Genomic DNA, 15227 nt, shown 5'->3' on the forward strand with positions numbered 1-15227 from the left:
TAAACCTTTTGCAGCGGGTCTACACAATGACCTCCCCCAACGTGGATCTTCAAGCGGGCATTGACGACATCCTCGCTCAGTATCCGGATGTGTTTGACGGGATGGGCACTCTGCCATATCGGTACAAGATCCTGCTGCGGCCTGATGCCACGCCTGTGGTCCACGCTTCACGCCGGGTCCCAGCTCCACTGAAGGTGCAGTTGAAGGATCTTCAGGACCAGGGCATCATCTCCAAAGTCACAGAACCGACTGACTGGGTCAGCTCGATGGTCTGTGTAAAAAAGTCTTCGGGGCAGCAGCGTATCTGTATTGATCCCAAGGATCTCAACCAGAATATAATGTGGGAACACTACCCCATCCCGAAGAAGGAGGAACTAACAAGTGAGATGGCAGATGCCCGGTTTTTCACAAAGTTAGATGCATCACACGGGTTCTGGCAAATGCAGCTGGATGAGTCCAGCAGAAGGCTCTGCACCTTCAACACACCGTTTGGCAGGTACTGCTATAATCGTATGCCATTCGGCATGTCTCGGCCTCGGGATCTTCCATAGAATCATGGAGCAGATGATGGAGGGCATTGAAGGGGTCCATGTGTATGTGGACGACGTCATCATTTGGTCCACAACGCCCTAAGAGCACATATCTCGTCTCCAGCAGGTATTCCGCCGTGTCCATGCCAATGGCCTCAAGCTGAACAGGGCAAAGTGTTGCTTTGGCATGTCGATACTGAAGTTCTTGGGTGACCAGATACCTCAGCAGGGTGTGCGCCTGGACGCAGACAAGGTCAAGGCCATCGAATCCATGAAGACCCCTGAAGACAAAAAGGCAGAGCTGCACTTCCTAGGAATGGTGAACTTCTTGGGCAAGTTTACCCCAAACCTGGCCTCACACACCACGGCCATCAGACACCTGGTGAAAAAGTCTACTGCCTTTGAGTGGCAGGCAGCTCATCAAGCAGAGTGGTTGGAGCTGAAAGCCAAGCTCACCATTGCACCAGTACTGGCATTTTTTGACCCTGACAGGGAAACAGAAATCTCGACAGATGCGAGCCAGGACGGCATCAGCGCGGTGTTGCTCCACCGTTGTGACACCTCATCTTGGGCACCGGTTGCCTAAGCATCACGGGCGATTACACCCTCCGAGCAGCGGTACGCCCAAATTGAAAAGGAATGCCTGGGCCTTCTTACTGGAATTCTCAAGTTCCACGATTATGTCCAGGGCCTGCCAACATTCACCGTCAAGATGGATCACAGGCCTCTGGTCCACATTATCCACAAGGACCTGAACGACATGACGCCCCCACTGCAGCGCATCCTCCTCAGGCTCAGACGGTATGACTTTGAGCTCGTGTACACGCCTGGCAAGGAGCTCATTATTGCGGATGCCTTGTCCCGCTCCATAACCTTGCCTGCCAACCCGCCGGCATTCGTCCAACAGATCGAATCACAGGTGCAGCTGTGGGCCAGCAACCTCCCGGCGTCGGATGAAAAGGTGATCTGCATTCGCGACGAGACGGCCAAAGACCCGCTTCTGCAGCGTGTCCTGCACAGCCTCACCAATGGCTGCCCTCAATTCTTCAATGTGAAGGACGACCTGACGGTGGTTGATGGTATCCTCCTCAAGCTGGATCGCATTGTCATTCCACGCAGTCTCCAGAGCTTGGTGCTCCGGCAAATCCACGAGGGACATCTGGGTGTCGTGAAGTGCAGGTGCAGAGCCAGGCAAGCTGTCTACTGGCCTGGGATTAGTCAGGACATCTCAAATATGGTCCTCAACTGTCCGACCTGTCAACGCTTTCAGCCAGCACAGAGCAAGGAGACGCTTCAGCAGCACAAAATCGTGACCTCCCCGTGGTCCAAGGTGGGCATCGGCCTCTTTCACGCCAATGGTCGTGATTATGTGCTCATCATCGATTATTTTTCCAACTACCCAGAAGTTGTGAAGCTCTCGGACCTCACATCCAACACCGTCATCAAGGCCTGTAAGGAGACGTTCTCCAGGCATGGTATTCCACTCACTGTCATGAGTGACAATGGTCCTTGCTTCAGCAGCCAAGAGTGGTCAGGTTTGCCCAGCTATATCAGTTTCATCACGTCACTTCCAGCCCACATTACCCGCAGTCCAACAGGAAGGTTGAGAAAGGGGTGCACATAGTGAAGCAGCTCATCTGCAAGGCTGCGGATTCTGCTTCTGACGTCAACCTTGCGCTGCTTGCGTACAGAGCAACCCCTCTGTCTACCGGCATGTCACCGGCTCAACTCCTGATGAACAGGGACCTGCAGGTGACTCTTCCAGCCATACACTTGCCTGATCTGGATCACCAGACCTGGTGCTGCAGAAGGTGCAGTAACTCAGGGACCGGCAAAAGCAGGGCTTTGATGCTCATGCCATCGATTTGCCTGTGCTATCCCCAGCGGATACGGTCCAGATCCAGCTGCCTGACGGAGGCTGTCAGCTGCAGCGGTTGTTGTCCGACAGGCTGCTCCTCGATTGTACGTTGTCCGTATGGCTGATGGCTCTGTTGTGCAGCGAAACAGACGGGCACTGCGCAGTTTCCCATCCGCAACCACATTCTTTGTTGTTTCCATCTGTTATTGTGCCACCTCCTGACATCTCGAACCACGAGGCCACCAGTCTGGCTGCAACCCCGCCCATCAAGGCGCTGTCGTCCCCACCACCACCTCTCCTGCGGTCGACCAGGATCAGACGCAAGCCCCAGAGACTGGACTTATGAACATTTGTTGTGTTTGCTATGTTCTGTTTTCGCACATTAAACACCTGTTTTCATATGTACATATGTTCCCATCTGCCATCTCATGTAAATACGTTAGTTTTTCGGCCTACACATGTAAATACTTTCACATAGGCTGCAGAAAAACATTTCAAAAGGGAAGATGTCATGATATGCAGATATGCACATAATGAGATACAGACAGGCAGCTAATGAACAGAAAGAACAGGACATAACCAATCAGCAGACAGAACACTTGGGGGTGGTTTCCCACTATAAAAGGCACGAGGCACTCACACTCCGCTTCTTTCCACTAGGGATATATACAGAGTGAGTCCGGTGTATATATCACGTAACACCTCCAGCACGTGGCTAAGAGCTAGTCTGGTTCAGTCAGACAGAGAGGTCACACCTAGGTTAGCAGAGAGTCAAACGCACAGTGAAATGTGCTAACTGTGTGACAGGTTCAATAAATCAAATTGAACTAACTTCAAGGTCTGGAGTCTATTTCAGTTATAGCTGCATCCAGTTGCAGCCTGTGTTATCTCAGTGTGCTTAACACGACACACCCTATTTAGGTCAAACTAATTTTCTAGCTGGAGTAAATTTTATACTCACGCTCACGTCTCTGAAGAGATGAACAGGATCATATTCAATGTTGTGGGTATTGAAATAGTCATTCACCCACGAAAGAAGAGTCATTTCAGGAAGAGAGAAAATATCCATGAACTGTTTCATTGAAGGACCCTAAAGTATAAAAACACAAATGCAGATAAATCAACAGGCATACATAAAAAACAAAATTTCCACCAATAGCTTGTGACCATACATATTTTGGAGCTTACAACATTGAAGAAAAGGGGTGATTTTAACTCAATCAGTCAACCAGCAGCAGGGAGCCCAAATAATCGGAGGTTTCTTCTTTCATGGGATGTGGGCATCATGGGCAAGGTCAGCATTTATTGCCCATCCCGGATTGCCCTTCAACTGAACATTTCAAAGGGCAGTTAATAGTTGACCACCTTGCTATGGACTAGACCTCCTCAAAAGGATATTAGTGAACCAGAAAGGTCTTTACAACAAGCAATGATAGTAAAGTTTCAGGGTCAGCATTACTAAGACCAACTCTATATTCCGGATTTCTTAAATTAATTTAAATTCTACCAGCTGTGATGGGATTTGAACACATGTCTCCAGATCATTAGCCTGGGCTTCTGATTTACTAGTTCAATTACATTACCACTCTGCCACCATCTCCCACTGATGGTTACATAAAAGAGTGCTACTTGTATTATCCCAAATATATTGTCTACCATTTTTCCCAGTGCCTTTACAGCAGTGACCTTATCAAGCAGGACCCTCATTAAAATGCGCAAAGTTGAGGTACTATGATGTACATTGCTCATCCACCACCATTTCTTTCAATCTAATTTGCAAATCTACCTCAACTAACTCATCCTCATTTTTGTTTAAAACTTAGTAACCTAATTTTGGACTTGTGTACATTTCCAACTTAATGTAAAATTCTATATTAAAATCACTCTTCTCAGCGGAGCCCTTCTGACAAGATTACTAATTAACCTGTCATTGCACAAGACTAGATCTCAAATATCTCACTTCCTAGTTGGTTCCTTGACATATTATTCTGGAAAATTGAATGCACGGTCATGAACTTATCCTCAAAGCTAAGTTTCCCAATTTGGTCTAGCCAGTCTATATGAAGATCAACATCCCCAATGATTATTGTATTGCTTGGTTTAATGCTTCTCTAATTTCCTGATTTTTATTCTGTTTAACTCTGATTACCACCAGTATTTTCTGCCGATTTGTTATTTCTTAGCTCTACCCATACCAACTCTACATTCTGATTTTCTAAGCCAAGATACTTTCGATCTTATCCTTTATTATAAGGTCTACCCCAGCTCCTGTGTCATTTTGCCTGTCTTTTCTAAAAGTCAAGAAACCTGGAATATTTTGTTTCCAACTTTACTCTGCAACCAATCCAAGTAATTCCCACTGGATGCAATCCAGCTATCTCTATTTGTACCATTAATAAACCTTTCTTGTTACGTATGCTAAGCACATTAGTTACAATCAGTCTTCTCTACTGAGCAGCACTACATTCCGTATGTTTCACCCAATGTTTATGTCCATGTATTTACCTTGTGAATCTATCGTATGTCCAATGTTTTTTCATATGTGGAATGCTCTGTCTGGACTATACGCAGAACAATACTTATCACTGTACCTCGGTACACATGACAATAAATCCAAATCCAATATTAAAGAGTTGATATTACACATTAACACATATATAGCATTTTGCATATTCACTTCCTGACAAAAGATCATTTGAAATATTATCAACAGAACTTAATGGACTTCAAAATCAGCAATTGAGTTGCCCACACTTGAGAAAAATGGGGCTGGATTCTCTGTCTAGGAGACATGTTGCCGTCGGGACTGGATAGCATGTGATTTATGTTTTCATTAGGGAGTGCTATTAGTTCCGTGATTCAAGCAAATGGGTCAGTATTATGCTGACAAGAATTGAAAGCAATCTGAAGCCTCTGCCCAAGAACGGCTGAGTACCACGGAGGGTTCCAAAGGCCACAGTGCAATGTCTTTTGTTTGGCGTGAGCTCTGCTAGTCCCCTGCTTCCTCTGCATTGGGGCAGCATTTCTGAGGATTGCCAACACCTGGTGGGCCACTGATGAAGCATGCATGGCCACACCCATCCCCTTGCTGATACCACTGGGGTAGGAGGGTTTCCGGAGGGGCATCCTGGGTGGTCTCCCAAATCACCAGAGACTCTTTGAACATTTACTGGACACAATGACAGTCAGCAGTGTGAACAGCCAGGAGCCTGTAAGTAGCACCAAAGGGGTGCGTATAAATCCACATATTGCAGCAATGGTAGTCTGAGCCAGGCCACCAACATCCCAAGGGGGACATGCAGAGCCCACGGACTTGACACCAAGTCATTTTCTCCTAGTCCAGGCAGCCACCCTTCAGCAATTTGTTTTAAAATTGAGAGTACCCAATTCTTTTTTTTCCCCCAATGAAGGGACAATTTAGTGTGCCCAATTCACCTACCCTGCACATTTTTGGGTTGTGGGCATGAGACACACGCAGACACGGGGAAAATGTGACGCTCAATAATTTGAGAGAGGTTTTTTGCCTCCCGCTCTCCCGACAGCCATGGCACCCAGGTCCCACTTGTAAATATTTGCACCAATCCATGCAATTGAGCATGAAGTGTCCAACCTGCTAATGATATTTAAACAACTGTTTTGTTAGGACCCACCGGCGTGGGGCGCAAACTTCGATATTGTCGCCAGTGGGGGACCGCGGTGAGCATGGCGCTTGAATTAGCGTCGGACGAAAAATTCAATTTTCCCATTGTGCGCTATTCTCCGCCCGATTGTAATTCCCGGTGGCGGGAAACGGAGAATTCAGGCAACTGGTTTCAGAAAAGAAATACTGTTCCGGGTGCGGCGATGACCAGCTGAGTCGCACGTTTTGGCAGCTCCCGGTGAAACGGACTTTTGGGCTCTTGATAGGAGCCCCAATGGCAATTTTGACAGCTAAAAACACTGTGCGGTAAACCAGAAGGGAATCCCCCCTGGATACGGATGAAAAAAGGAGGAGAAAGTGGCCGGATTGCAGTGGATCCTTTAGAACAGCGGCAAGGAAGGCAAGCAAAAACCAAGATGGCGTCGGAAGGTGGCAGTTTAACATGGGGCCCTGAACAACAAGAGTTCTTGAAATGCTGTGTGGAAGAGATCAAAAAGGAAATGAAGAAAGAGCTGTTGGCCCCGATACTACAGACGATCGAAGGGTTAAAGGAGGAACAAAAGACCCAGGAGCGGGAGCTTCGGGTCGTGAAGGCAAAGGCAGCCGAGAATGAGGACGACATACAGGGCCTGGTGGTGAAGACGGAGACGCATGAGGCACATCAGAGACGACGTGTGGAAAGGTTGGAGGCACTGGAGAACAACGCAAGGAGGAACAACCTGAGGATTCTTGGTCTTCCTGAAGGTGCGGAGGGAGCGGACGTCGGGGCATATGTGAGCACGATGCTGCACTCGTTAATGGGAGCGGAGGCCCCGGCGGGTCCGTTGGAGGTGGAGGGAGCATACCAAGTGATGGCGCGAGGACCGAGAGCAGGAGAAATTCCCAGAGCCATAGTGGTGAGATTCCTCCGTTTTAAGGATAGAGAAATGGTCCTTAGATGGGCAAAGAAAACTCGGAGCAGTAAATGGGAGAACGCGGTGATCCGCGTTTATCAAGACTGGAGTGCGGAGGTGGCGAGAAGGAGGGCGAGCTTTAATCGGGCCAAGGCGGTGCTTCATAAAAAGATAAAATTTGGAATGCTGCAACCGGCAAGACTGTGGGTCACATATCGAGGGAGGCACCACTACTTTGAGACGGCGGATGAAGCGTGGACTTTTATTGTGGAAGTAAAACTGGAATGAGCGGGTTATTAAAAAGAACGTTTGAACAAAGTGGTGGGGCGAATGTGGGGGGTTAAAAAGGGGGGAAAGAGGAGTTTTATGTACTAATCCTGCGATGTGGTAACTTTTCTCTCTTCCACAGGTGGTGAAGGGGGGAGGAGGGGAGGTGGAGGAGATGGGGCGTTGGGCATTGGGGGCGGGGCCAAGGGAGAAGCGGGGCTTGGTTCCCGCGCTATGATAATCATGGCGGGAATAGAGAAGCAGGAAGGAGGGGGCGTCGCACGGTGCGAGCCGAGGTCACGGGGGGAAGCCGAGGTCGGCCAGAGTTTGCTGACTTCTGGGAGCAACATGGGGGGAGTAATTACGCTAGCGGGGGATCTAGCGGGGGGGGTGGGAGGGGGGAATTACTGGGTTGCTGCTGCTGGGGAGAGGGGGGAGCTGGTATGGGAGGGGATGGGCGGGGGGGCACCGCCTGGGGGAGATACAGCTGCGTGGGAACCGGGTGAGGAGCTGGAAAAAGGGGATGGCTAATCGACAAGGGGGGGGGGGGTGGTAGGAAGCCCCCCAACCCGGCTGATCACGTGGAACGTGAGAGGGCTGAACGGGCCGATAAAGAGGGCACGGATACTCGCACACCATAAGAAACTTAAGGCAGATGTGGTTATGTTACAGGAAACGCACCTGAAACTGATAGACCAGGTTAGGCTACGCAAAGAATGGGTGGGGCAGGTGTTCCATTCGGGGCTAGATGCGACAAACAGGGGGATGGCTATACTAGTGGGGAAGCGGGTAATGTTCGAGGCAAAGACTATAGTGGCGGATAACGGGGGCAGATACGTGATGGTGAGTGGCAAACTACAGGGGGAGACGGTGGTTTTGGTAAACTGTTTATCATTAACAGAGGGATTGAATTTAAGAGCCGTGAGGTGATGATGCAGCTGTACAAAACTTTGGTAAGGCCACATTTGGAGTACTGTGTACAGTTCTGGTCGCCTCATTTTAGGAAGGATGTGGAAGCTCTGGAAAAGGTGCAAAGAAGATTTACCAGGATGTTGCCTGAAATGGAGAGTAGGTCTTCCGAGGAAAGGTTGAGGGTGCTAGGCCTTTTCTCATTAGAGCGGAGAAGGATGAGGGGCGACTTGATAGAGGTTTATAAGATGATCAGGGGAATAGATAGAGTAGACAGTCAGAGACTTTTTCCCCGGGTGGAACACACCATTACAAGGGGACATAAATTTAACGTGAAAGGTGGAAGATATAGGAGGGATATCAGAGGTAGGTTCTTTACCCAGAGAGTAGTGGGGGCATGGAATGCACTGCCTGTGGAAGTAGTTGAGTCGGAAACATTAGGGACCTTCAAGCAGCTATTGGATAGGTACATGGATGACGGTAAAATGATATAGTGTAGATTTATTTGTTCTTAAGGGCAGCACGGTAGCATTGTGGATAGCGCAATTGCTTCACAGCTCCATGGTCCCAGGTTCGATTCCGGCTTAGGTCATTGTCTGTGCAGAGTCTGCACGTCCTCCCCGTGTCTGCGTGGGTTTCCTCCGGGTGCTCCGGTTTCCTCCCACAGTCCAAAGATGTGCGGGTTAGGTGAATTGGCCAATGATAAATTGCCCTTAATGTCCAAATTGCCCTTGGTGTTGGGTGGAGGTGTTGAGTTTGGGTATGGTGCTCTTTCCAAGAGCCGGTGCAGACTCAAAGGGCCGAATGGCCTCCTTCTGCACTGTAAATTCAATGATAATCTATGATTAATCTAGGACAAAGGTTCGGCACAACATCGTGGGCCGAAGGGCCTGTTCTGTGCTGTATTTTCTATAAAAAACCTATATGCCCCGAACTGGGATGATGCCAATTTTATGAGGCGGATGCTAGGACGCATTCTGGACCTAGAGATGGGAAAGCTGATAATGGGGGGAGATTTTAATACGGTGTTGGAACCAGGGCTGGATAGGTCGAAGTCCAGGACTGGAAGGAGGCCGGCAGCAGCCAAGGTACTTAAAGATTTTATGGAGCAGATGGGAGGTGTAGACCCGTGGAGATTTAGCAGACCTAGGAGTAAGAAGTTCTCGTTTTTCTCCTATGTCCATAAAGTCTACTCGCGAATAGACTTTTTTGTGCTGGGAAGGGCGTTGATCCCAAAGGCGAGGGGAACGGAGTATATGGCTATAGCCATTTCGGATCACGCGCCACACTGGGTAGACTTGGAGATAGGGGAGGAAACAGAAGGGCGCCCACCCTGGAGAATGGGCATGGGACTAATGGCAGATGAGGGGGTGTGTCTAAGGGTGAGGGGGTGCATTGAAAAGTACTTGGAACTCAATGATAATGGGGAGGTCCAGGTGGGAGTGGTCTGGGAGGCGCTGAAGGCGGTGGTTAGAGGGGAGCTGATATCAATAAGGGCACATAAAGGGAAGCAGGAGAGTAAGGAACGGGAACGGTTGCTGCAAGAACTTTTGAGGGTGGACAGACAATATGCGGAAGCACCAGAGGAGGGACTGTACAGGGAAAGGCAAAGGCTACATGTAGAATTTGACTTGCTGACTACGGGCACTGCAGAGGCACAATGGAGGAAGGCACAGGGTGTACAGTACGAATATGGGGAGAAGGCGAGCAGGTTGCTGGCACACCAATTGAGGAAAAGGGGAGCAGCGAGGGAAATAGGGGGAGTGAGGGATGAGGAAGGAGAGATGGAGCGGGGAGCGGAGAGAGTGAATGGAGTGTTCAAGACATTTTATAAAAAATTATATGAAGCTCAACCCCCGGATGGGAGGGAGAGAATGATGGGCTTTTTGGATCGGCTGGAATTTCCCAAGGTGGAAGAGCAGGAAAGGGTGGGACTGGGAGCACAGATCGAGGTAGAAGAAGTGGTGAAAGGAATTAGGAGCATGCAGGCGGGAAAGGCCCCGGGACCGGATGGATTCCCAGTCGAATTCTATAGAAAATATGTGGACTTGCTCGCCCCGGTATTGACGAGGACCTTTAATGAGGCAAAGGAAAGGGGACAACTGCCCCCGACTATGTCTGAAGCAACGATATCGCTTCTCTTAAAGAAGGAAAAGGATCCGCTACAATGCGGGTCCTATAGACCTATTTCCCTCCTAAATGTAGATGCCAAGATCCTGGCCAAGGTAATGGCAATGAGAATAGAGGAATGTGTCCCGGGGGTGGTCCACGAGGACCAAACTGGGTTTGTGAAGGGGAGACAGCTGAACACGAATATACGGAGGCTGTTAGGGGTAATGATGATGCCCCCACCAGAGGGGGAAACGGAGATAGTAGTGGCGATGGATGCCGAGAAAGCATTTGATAGAGTGGAGTGGGATTATTTGTGGGAGATGTTGAGGAGATTTGGTTTTGGAGAGGGGTATGTTAGATGGGTGCAGCTGTTGTATAGGGCCCCGATGGCGAGCGTGGTCACGAATGGACGGGGATCTGCATATTTTCGGCTCCATAGAGGGACAAGGCAGGGATGCCCTCTGTTCCCATTATTGTTTGCACTGGCGATTGAGCCCCTGGCGATAGCGTTGAGGGGTTCCAAGAAGTGGAGGGGAGTACTTAGAGGAGGAGAAGAACACCGGGTATCTTTGTATGCGGACGATTTGTTACTATATGTGGCAGACCCGGCGGAGGGGATGCCAGAAATAATGCGGATACTTGGGGAGTTTGGGGATTTTTCAGGGTATAAATTGAACATGGGGAAAAGTGAGTTGTTTGTGGTGCATCCAGGGGCGCAGAGTAGAGAAATAGAGGACCTACCGTTGAGGAAGGTAACAAGGGACTTTCGTTACCTGGGGATCCAGATAGCCAAGAATTGGGGCACATTGCATAGGTTAAATTTAACGCGGTTGGTGGAACAAATGGAGGAGGATTTCAAGAGATGGGATATGGTATCCCTGTCACTGGCAGGGAGGGTGCAGGCGGTTAAGATGGTGGTCCTCCCGAGATTCCTCTTTGTGTTTCAGTGCCTCCCGGTGGTGATCACGAAGGCTTTTTTTAAAAGGATTGAAAAGAGCATCATGGGTTTTGTGTGGGCCGGGGAGACCCCGAGAGTGAGGAAGGGATTCTTACAGCGTAGCAGGGATAGGGGGGGGCTGGCACTACCGAGCCTAAGTGAGTATTATTGGGCCGCTAATATTTCAATGGTGAGTAAGTGGATGGAAGAGGAGGAGGGAGCGGCGTGGAAGAGATTAGAGAGGGCGTCCTGTAGGGGGACTAGCGTACAGGCTATGGTGACAGCCCCATTGCCGTTCTCACCGAGGAACTACACCACAAGCCCGGTGGTGGTGGCTACACTGAAGATTTGGGGACAGTGGAGACGGCATAGGAGAAAGACTGGAGCCTTGGGGGGGTCCCCGATAAGAAACAACCATAGGTTTGCCCCGGGGGGAATGGATGGGGGATATGGAATGTGGCAAAGAGCAGGAATAACGCAACTGAAAGATCTGTTTGTGGATGGGAAGTTCGCGAGTCTGGGAGCGCTGACCGAGAAATATGGGTTGCCCCAAGGGAATGCATTCAGGTATATGCAACTGAGGGCTTTTGCGAGGCAACAGGTGAGGGAATTCCCGCAGCTCCCGACACAAGAGGTGCAGGACAGAGTGATCTCAAAGACATGGGTGGGGGATGGTAAGGTGTCAGATATATATAGGGAAATGAGGGACGAAGGGGAGACTATGGTAGATGAACTAAAAGGGAAATGGGAAGAAGAGCTGGGGGAGAAGATCGAGGAGGGGCTGTGGGCAGATGCCCTAAGCAGGGTAAACTCGTCGTCCTCGTGTGCCAGGCTAAGCCTGATTCAGTTTAAGGTATTACACAGGGCGCATATGACTGGAGCACGGCTCAGTAAATTTTTTGGGGTGGAGGATAGGTGTGTGAGGTGTTCGAGAAGCCCAGCGAATCATACCCATATGTTTTGGTGATGCCTGGCACTACAGGGGTTTTGGAGGGGGGTGACAAAGGTGCTTTCAAAAGTAGTGGGGGTCCGGGTCGAACCAAGCTGGGGGTTGGCTATATTTGGGGTTGCACAAGAGCCGGGAGTGCAGGAGGCGAGAGAGGCCGATGTTTTGGCCTTTGCGTCCCTAGTAGCCCGGCGCAGGATATTGCTAATGTGGAAAGAAGCCAAGCCCCCGGGGGTGGAGACCTGGATAAATGACATGGCAGGGTTTATAAAGCTAGAGCGGATTAAGTTCGTTCTAAGGGGGTTGGCTCAAGGGTTCACCAGGCGGTGGCAACCGTTCGTCGAATACCTCGCAGAAAGATAGATGGAATGGAAAAAGAAGGCAGCAGCAGCAGCCCAGGATCGGGGGGGGGGGGGGGGGGGGGGGGGGGGGGGGGGAGAGAGGGGGGGGGGGGGGGGGGGAGGAACCAGAAGGACTCTCAGGGTTGTTAATATATACTGTATAATATGTATAGGTCGTTGCTACAGATAATTATATATTGGACTGTTAAATTATATTTTTGGAGAGTGTTACTTGTGATAAGGCAGTTGCCAATTAGGGTTAGTTTTCATTTTTGTTATTTATTATTTATTCATTTTCTGTTTATAAAATAGGTCATTGTTATTTGTGTTGTTTTAATATTGTGTAAAGGATGCACAATGTACTGTGTTGGTTGACCAAAAATTTTCAATAAAATATTTTTTTTTTTTTTTAAAAAGAAAAGAAATACTAAACAGAATGAAGATTGTATTCATAACAAAGGAGGTTATTTTCCTTATTTTGGTTGTGATTTATTTTATATCCGAGAATAGTTACCAGATTGGACAGAGACAGCGGGATTCTCCGGTTCGCCAGCCACATGTTTCTAGGTGGTGCGCCGTTCTTTGGCGGCAGGATTCTGTCTTCCTGCCGTTTGTCAATGGGATTTCCCGTTGTAGCCACCATATGCCGGGGTTGGGGGGGGGGGGGGGGGGGGGTGGCGGGGGGGGGGACCTGCAGGCCGGGATGCCCTGCGACAGGAAAGGTGAATCGCAACAGCTGGAGAATTCCAGCCAGTGAAACACGTTTGAACATAAAGGCATACTTTTCAGCTTGGATGTCCATCTGAAATTTGTCTCTTATTTTTAATTTGGAAGATCCAATTCTTTTTTTTTTTAAACCAATTAAGGGCCAATCCACCTATCCTGCACATCTTTTGCGTTGTGGGGTGAGACCCACACAGACACGGGGAGAATGTGCAAACCCCACAAGGACAGTGACCCGGTGCTAAAGACTGCACCACCCGGAAATTGGTCTTTTTACCCAAATTATCTTTTCTCTTCATTTTAAATGCATTAAACTGCAAGTACAGTTAATGCAGTTTACATGAAATCTTAAGAGAATCAACTATGTTCATTGTAAATTTCATCATCTACTCCATTAATTAGCTGATATTTGCCAACCAGATGGGATATTTGCCAATCAAAAAACAACTGCATGCTTCCACCTTAATGCAGAAATACCAGGCAATCTGGAATCCCCATTCGAAGAAAGATATATGAAAGGTCCTCCACTTTAACATCTGTGCCTCTTCACAAAGGGCCTCTAAAATCACTCCTAGCCCTTTGTTCAACAGCCACTTAAGACTAAGCAATGCACACCTTTACTAATTTACTCTTTATGTCAATACATGATATCAATGTGTGACCTTGTAGGAACACAATGTTCCACATTTAACTTGACGTAGAAACACATTGGTAATCACTGGTCCACAAAATTGTGATTTGTTTTTCAAATATATTTTGTAAAATACAAGATAACAGGAGAATAAATAAGCCCAGGTTTACACAAAGCTGTAAGAGACTGACACAACTCTGCTAGCTGCCAGAAAATTTCAGAGGTTAGAGACAAAATAAAGGTCTAACTATAAATCTCCTATTCAACAATACACCAGGGGCGGGATTCTCTCAGCCCGCCAGGCCGGAGAATTGGCACGACCGGCGCGTATCGCGGCACGCCGCCCCGATGCCGGGACTCTGCGGAGAATCGGCGCCATTGGCACCGGCGTGGCGCCGGCCGCTCTACTGGGCCACTCCGGCGATTCTCCGCCCGGGATGGGCCAAGCAGCCGTACCGAAAAACCCGAGTCCCGCTGGCGCCGTTCTAACCTGCTCCTAGCCGGCAGGACCTCGGTGTGGAAGGGTCCGGGGCGGCCCGTGGGGGGGGGGGGGGGGGGAGAGAGGGGTAATCGACCCCGGGGGGGTGGGCCTTCACTGTGGCCTGGCCCACGATCAGGGCCCATCAATCGGCGGGCCGCACTCTCGGGCTGGGGGCTTCCTTTCTTCCACGCCAGACCCTGTAGCCCCACGCCATGTTGCGTCAGGGACAGCACGGAGAAGGGAGCCACTGCACATGTACACGTTCGGTGCCACTGCACATGCACACATTGCTGCCGGTGCTACTACGCATGTGCCCGGGGCGCCCAGTTGACACCGGGATCAGCAGCTGGAGCGGCGTGGGTTGCTCCAGTGCCGTGCTGGCCCCCTGTAGGGGCCAGAATTGCTGATCCTGAGGGCATGTTGACGCCGTCGAGAAACACAACGGTGTTTATGACGGTGTCAACACTTAGCCTCAGGATCGGAGAATCCCGCCCCAACTACTTTTTCTGTAGTACGGAATAGAATGGGCTTGTTAACCTCCCCAGGGACTGAATGCAATCTAAACATACACATGTTGAGCAACAGAAAAATGCAAGATAAGTGATCAGTCACGGGTCTTATTCACCCTCTTGTAGCTTGTCAATGTAATGATATTGTGCAGACTGGAGTGCCAGCTCTCCTCTCTCGACTTAACGATCTCAGCCAGAGTTAGAGCATGAATTGAGAGTACGTGAATCAAATGGAGTGAGGAAACCCTTCATTAAAAAGTTAAGAGGGGTATGGGAAGCCTGTGTCCAAGAAAAGTTCCGGCTTTCATCCAGTATCCCTTATATTTCCTACATATGGTCTGGATTTTCCAGTTCCCCAGCCACATGTTTCTTGGTGACGCGCCATTCACTGGTAGCGGAATTCTCCCTTCCCACTGCTCAATGATGGCAATTCCCATTGAAGCCACCCCA

At 49.4% G+C, this 15227-nt stretch overlaps 1 protein-coding gene across 1 annotated transcript in view; it reads right to left on the minus strand.

Moving 5' to 3' along the window:
• Positions 1-15227, minus strand: part of LOC140388469 (5'-nucleotidase domain-containing protein 2-like) — a 108444-nt gene that overhangs the window by 49706 nt on the left and 43511 nt on the right. The window contains exon 6 of the mRNA XM_072472660.1: positions 3350-3478. Coding sequence (XP_072328761.1) covers positions 3350-3478 — 129 coding nt within the window. The remainder of the gene's footprint in view (positions 1-3349; positions 3479-15227) is intronic.

This window comes from Scyliorhinus torazame, chromosome 13, assembly GCF_047496885.1.
Source record: "Scyliorhinus torazame isolate Kashiwa2021f chromosome 13, sScyTor2.1, whole genome shotgun sequence".
Lineage (NCBI taxonomy): Eukaryota > Metazoa > Chordata > Chondrichthyes > Carcharhiniformes > Scyliorhinidae > Scyliorhinus > Scyliorhinus torazame.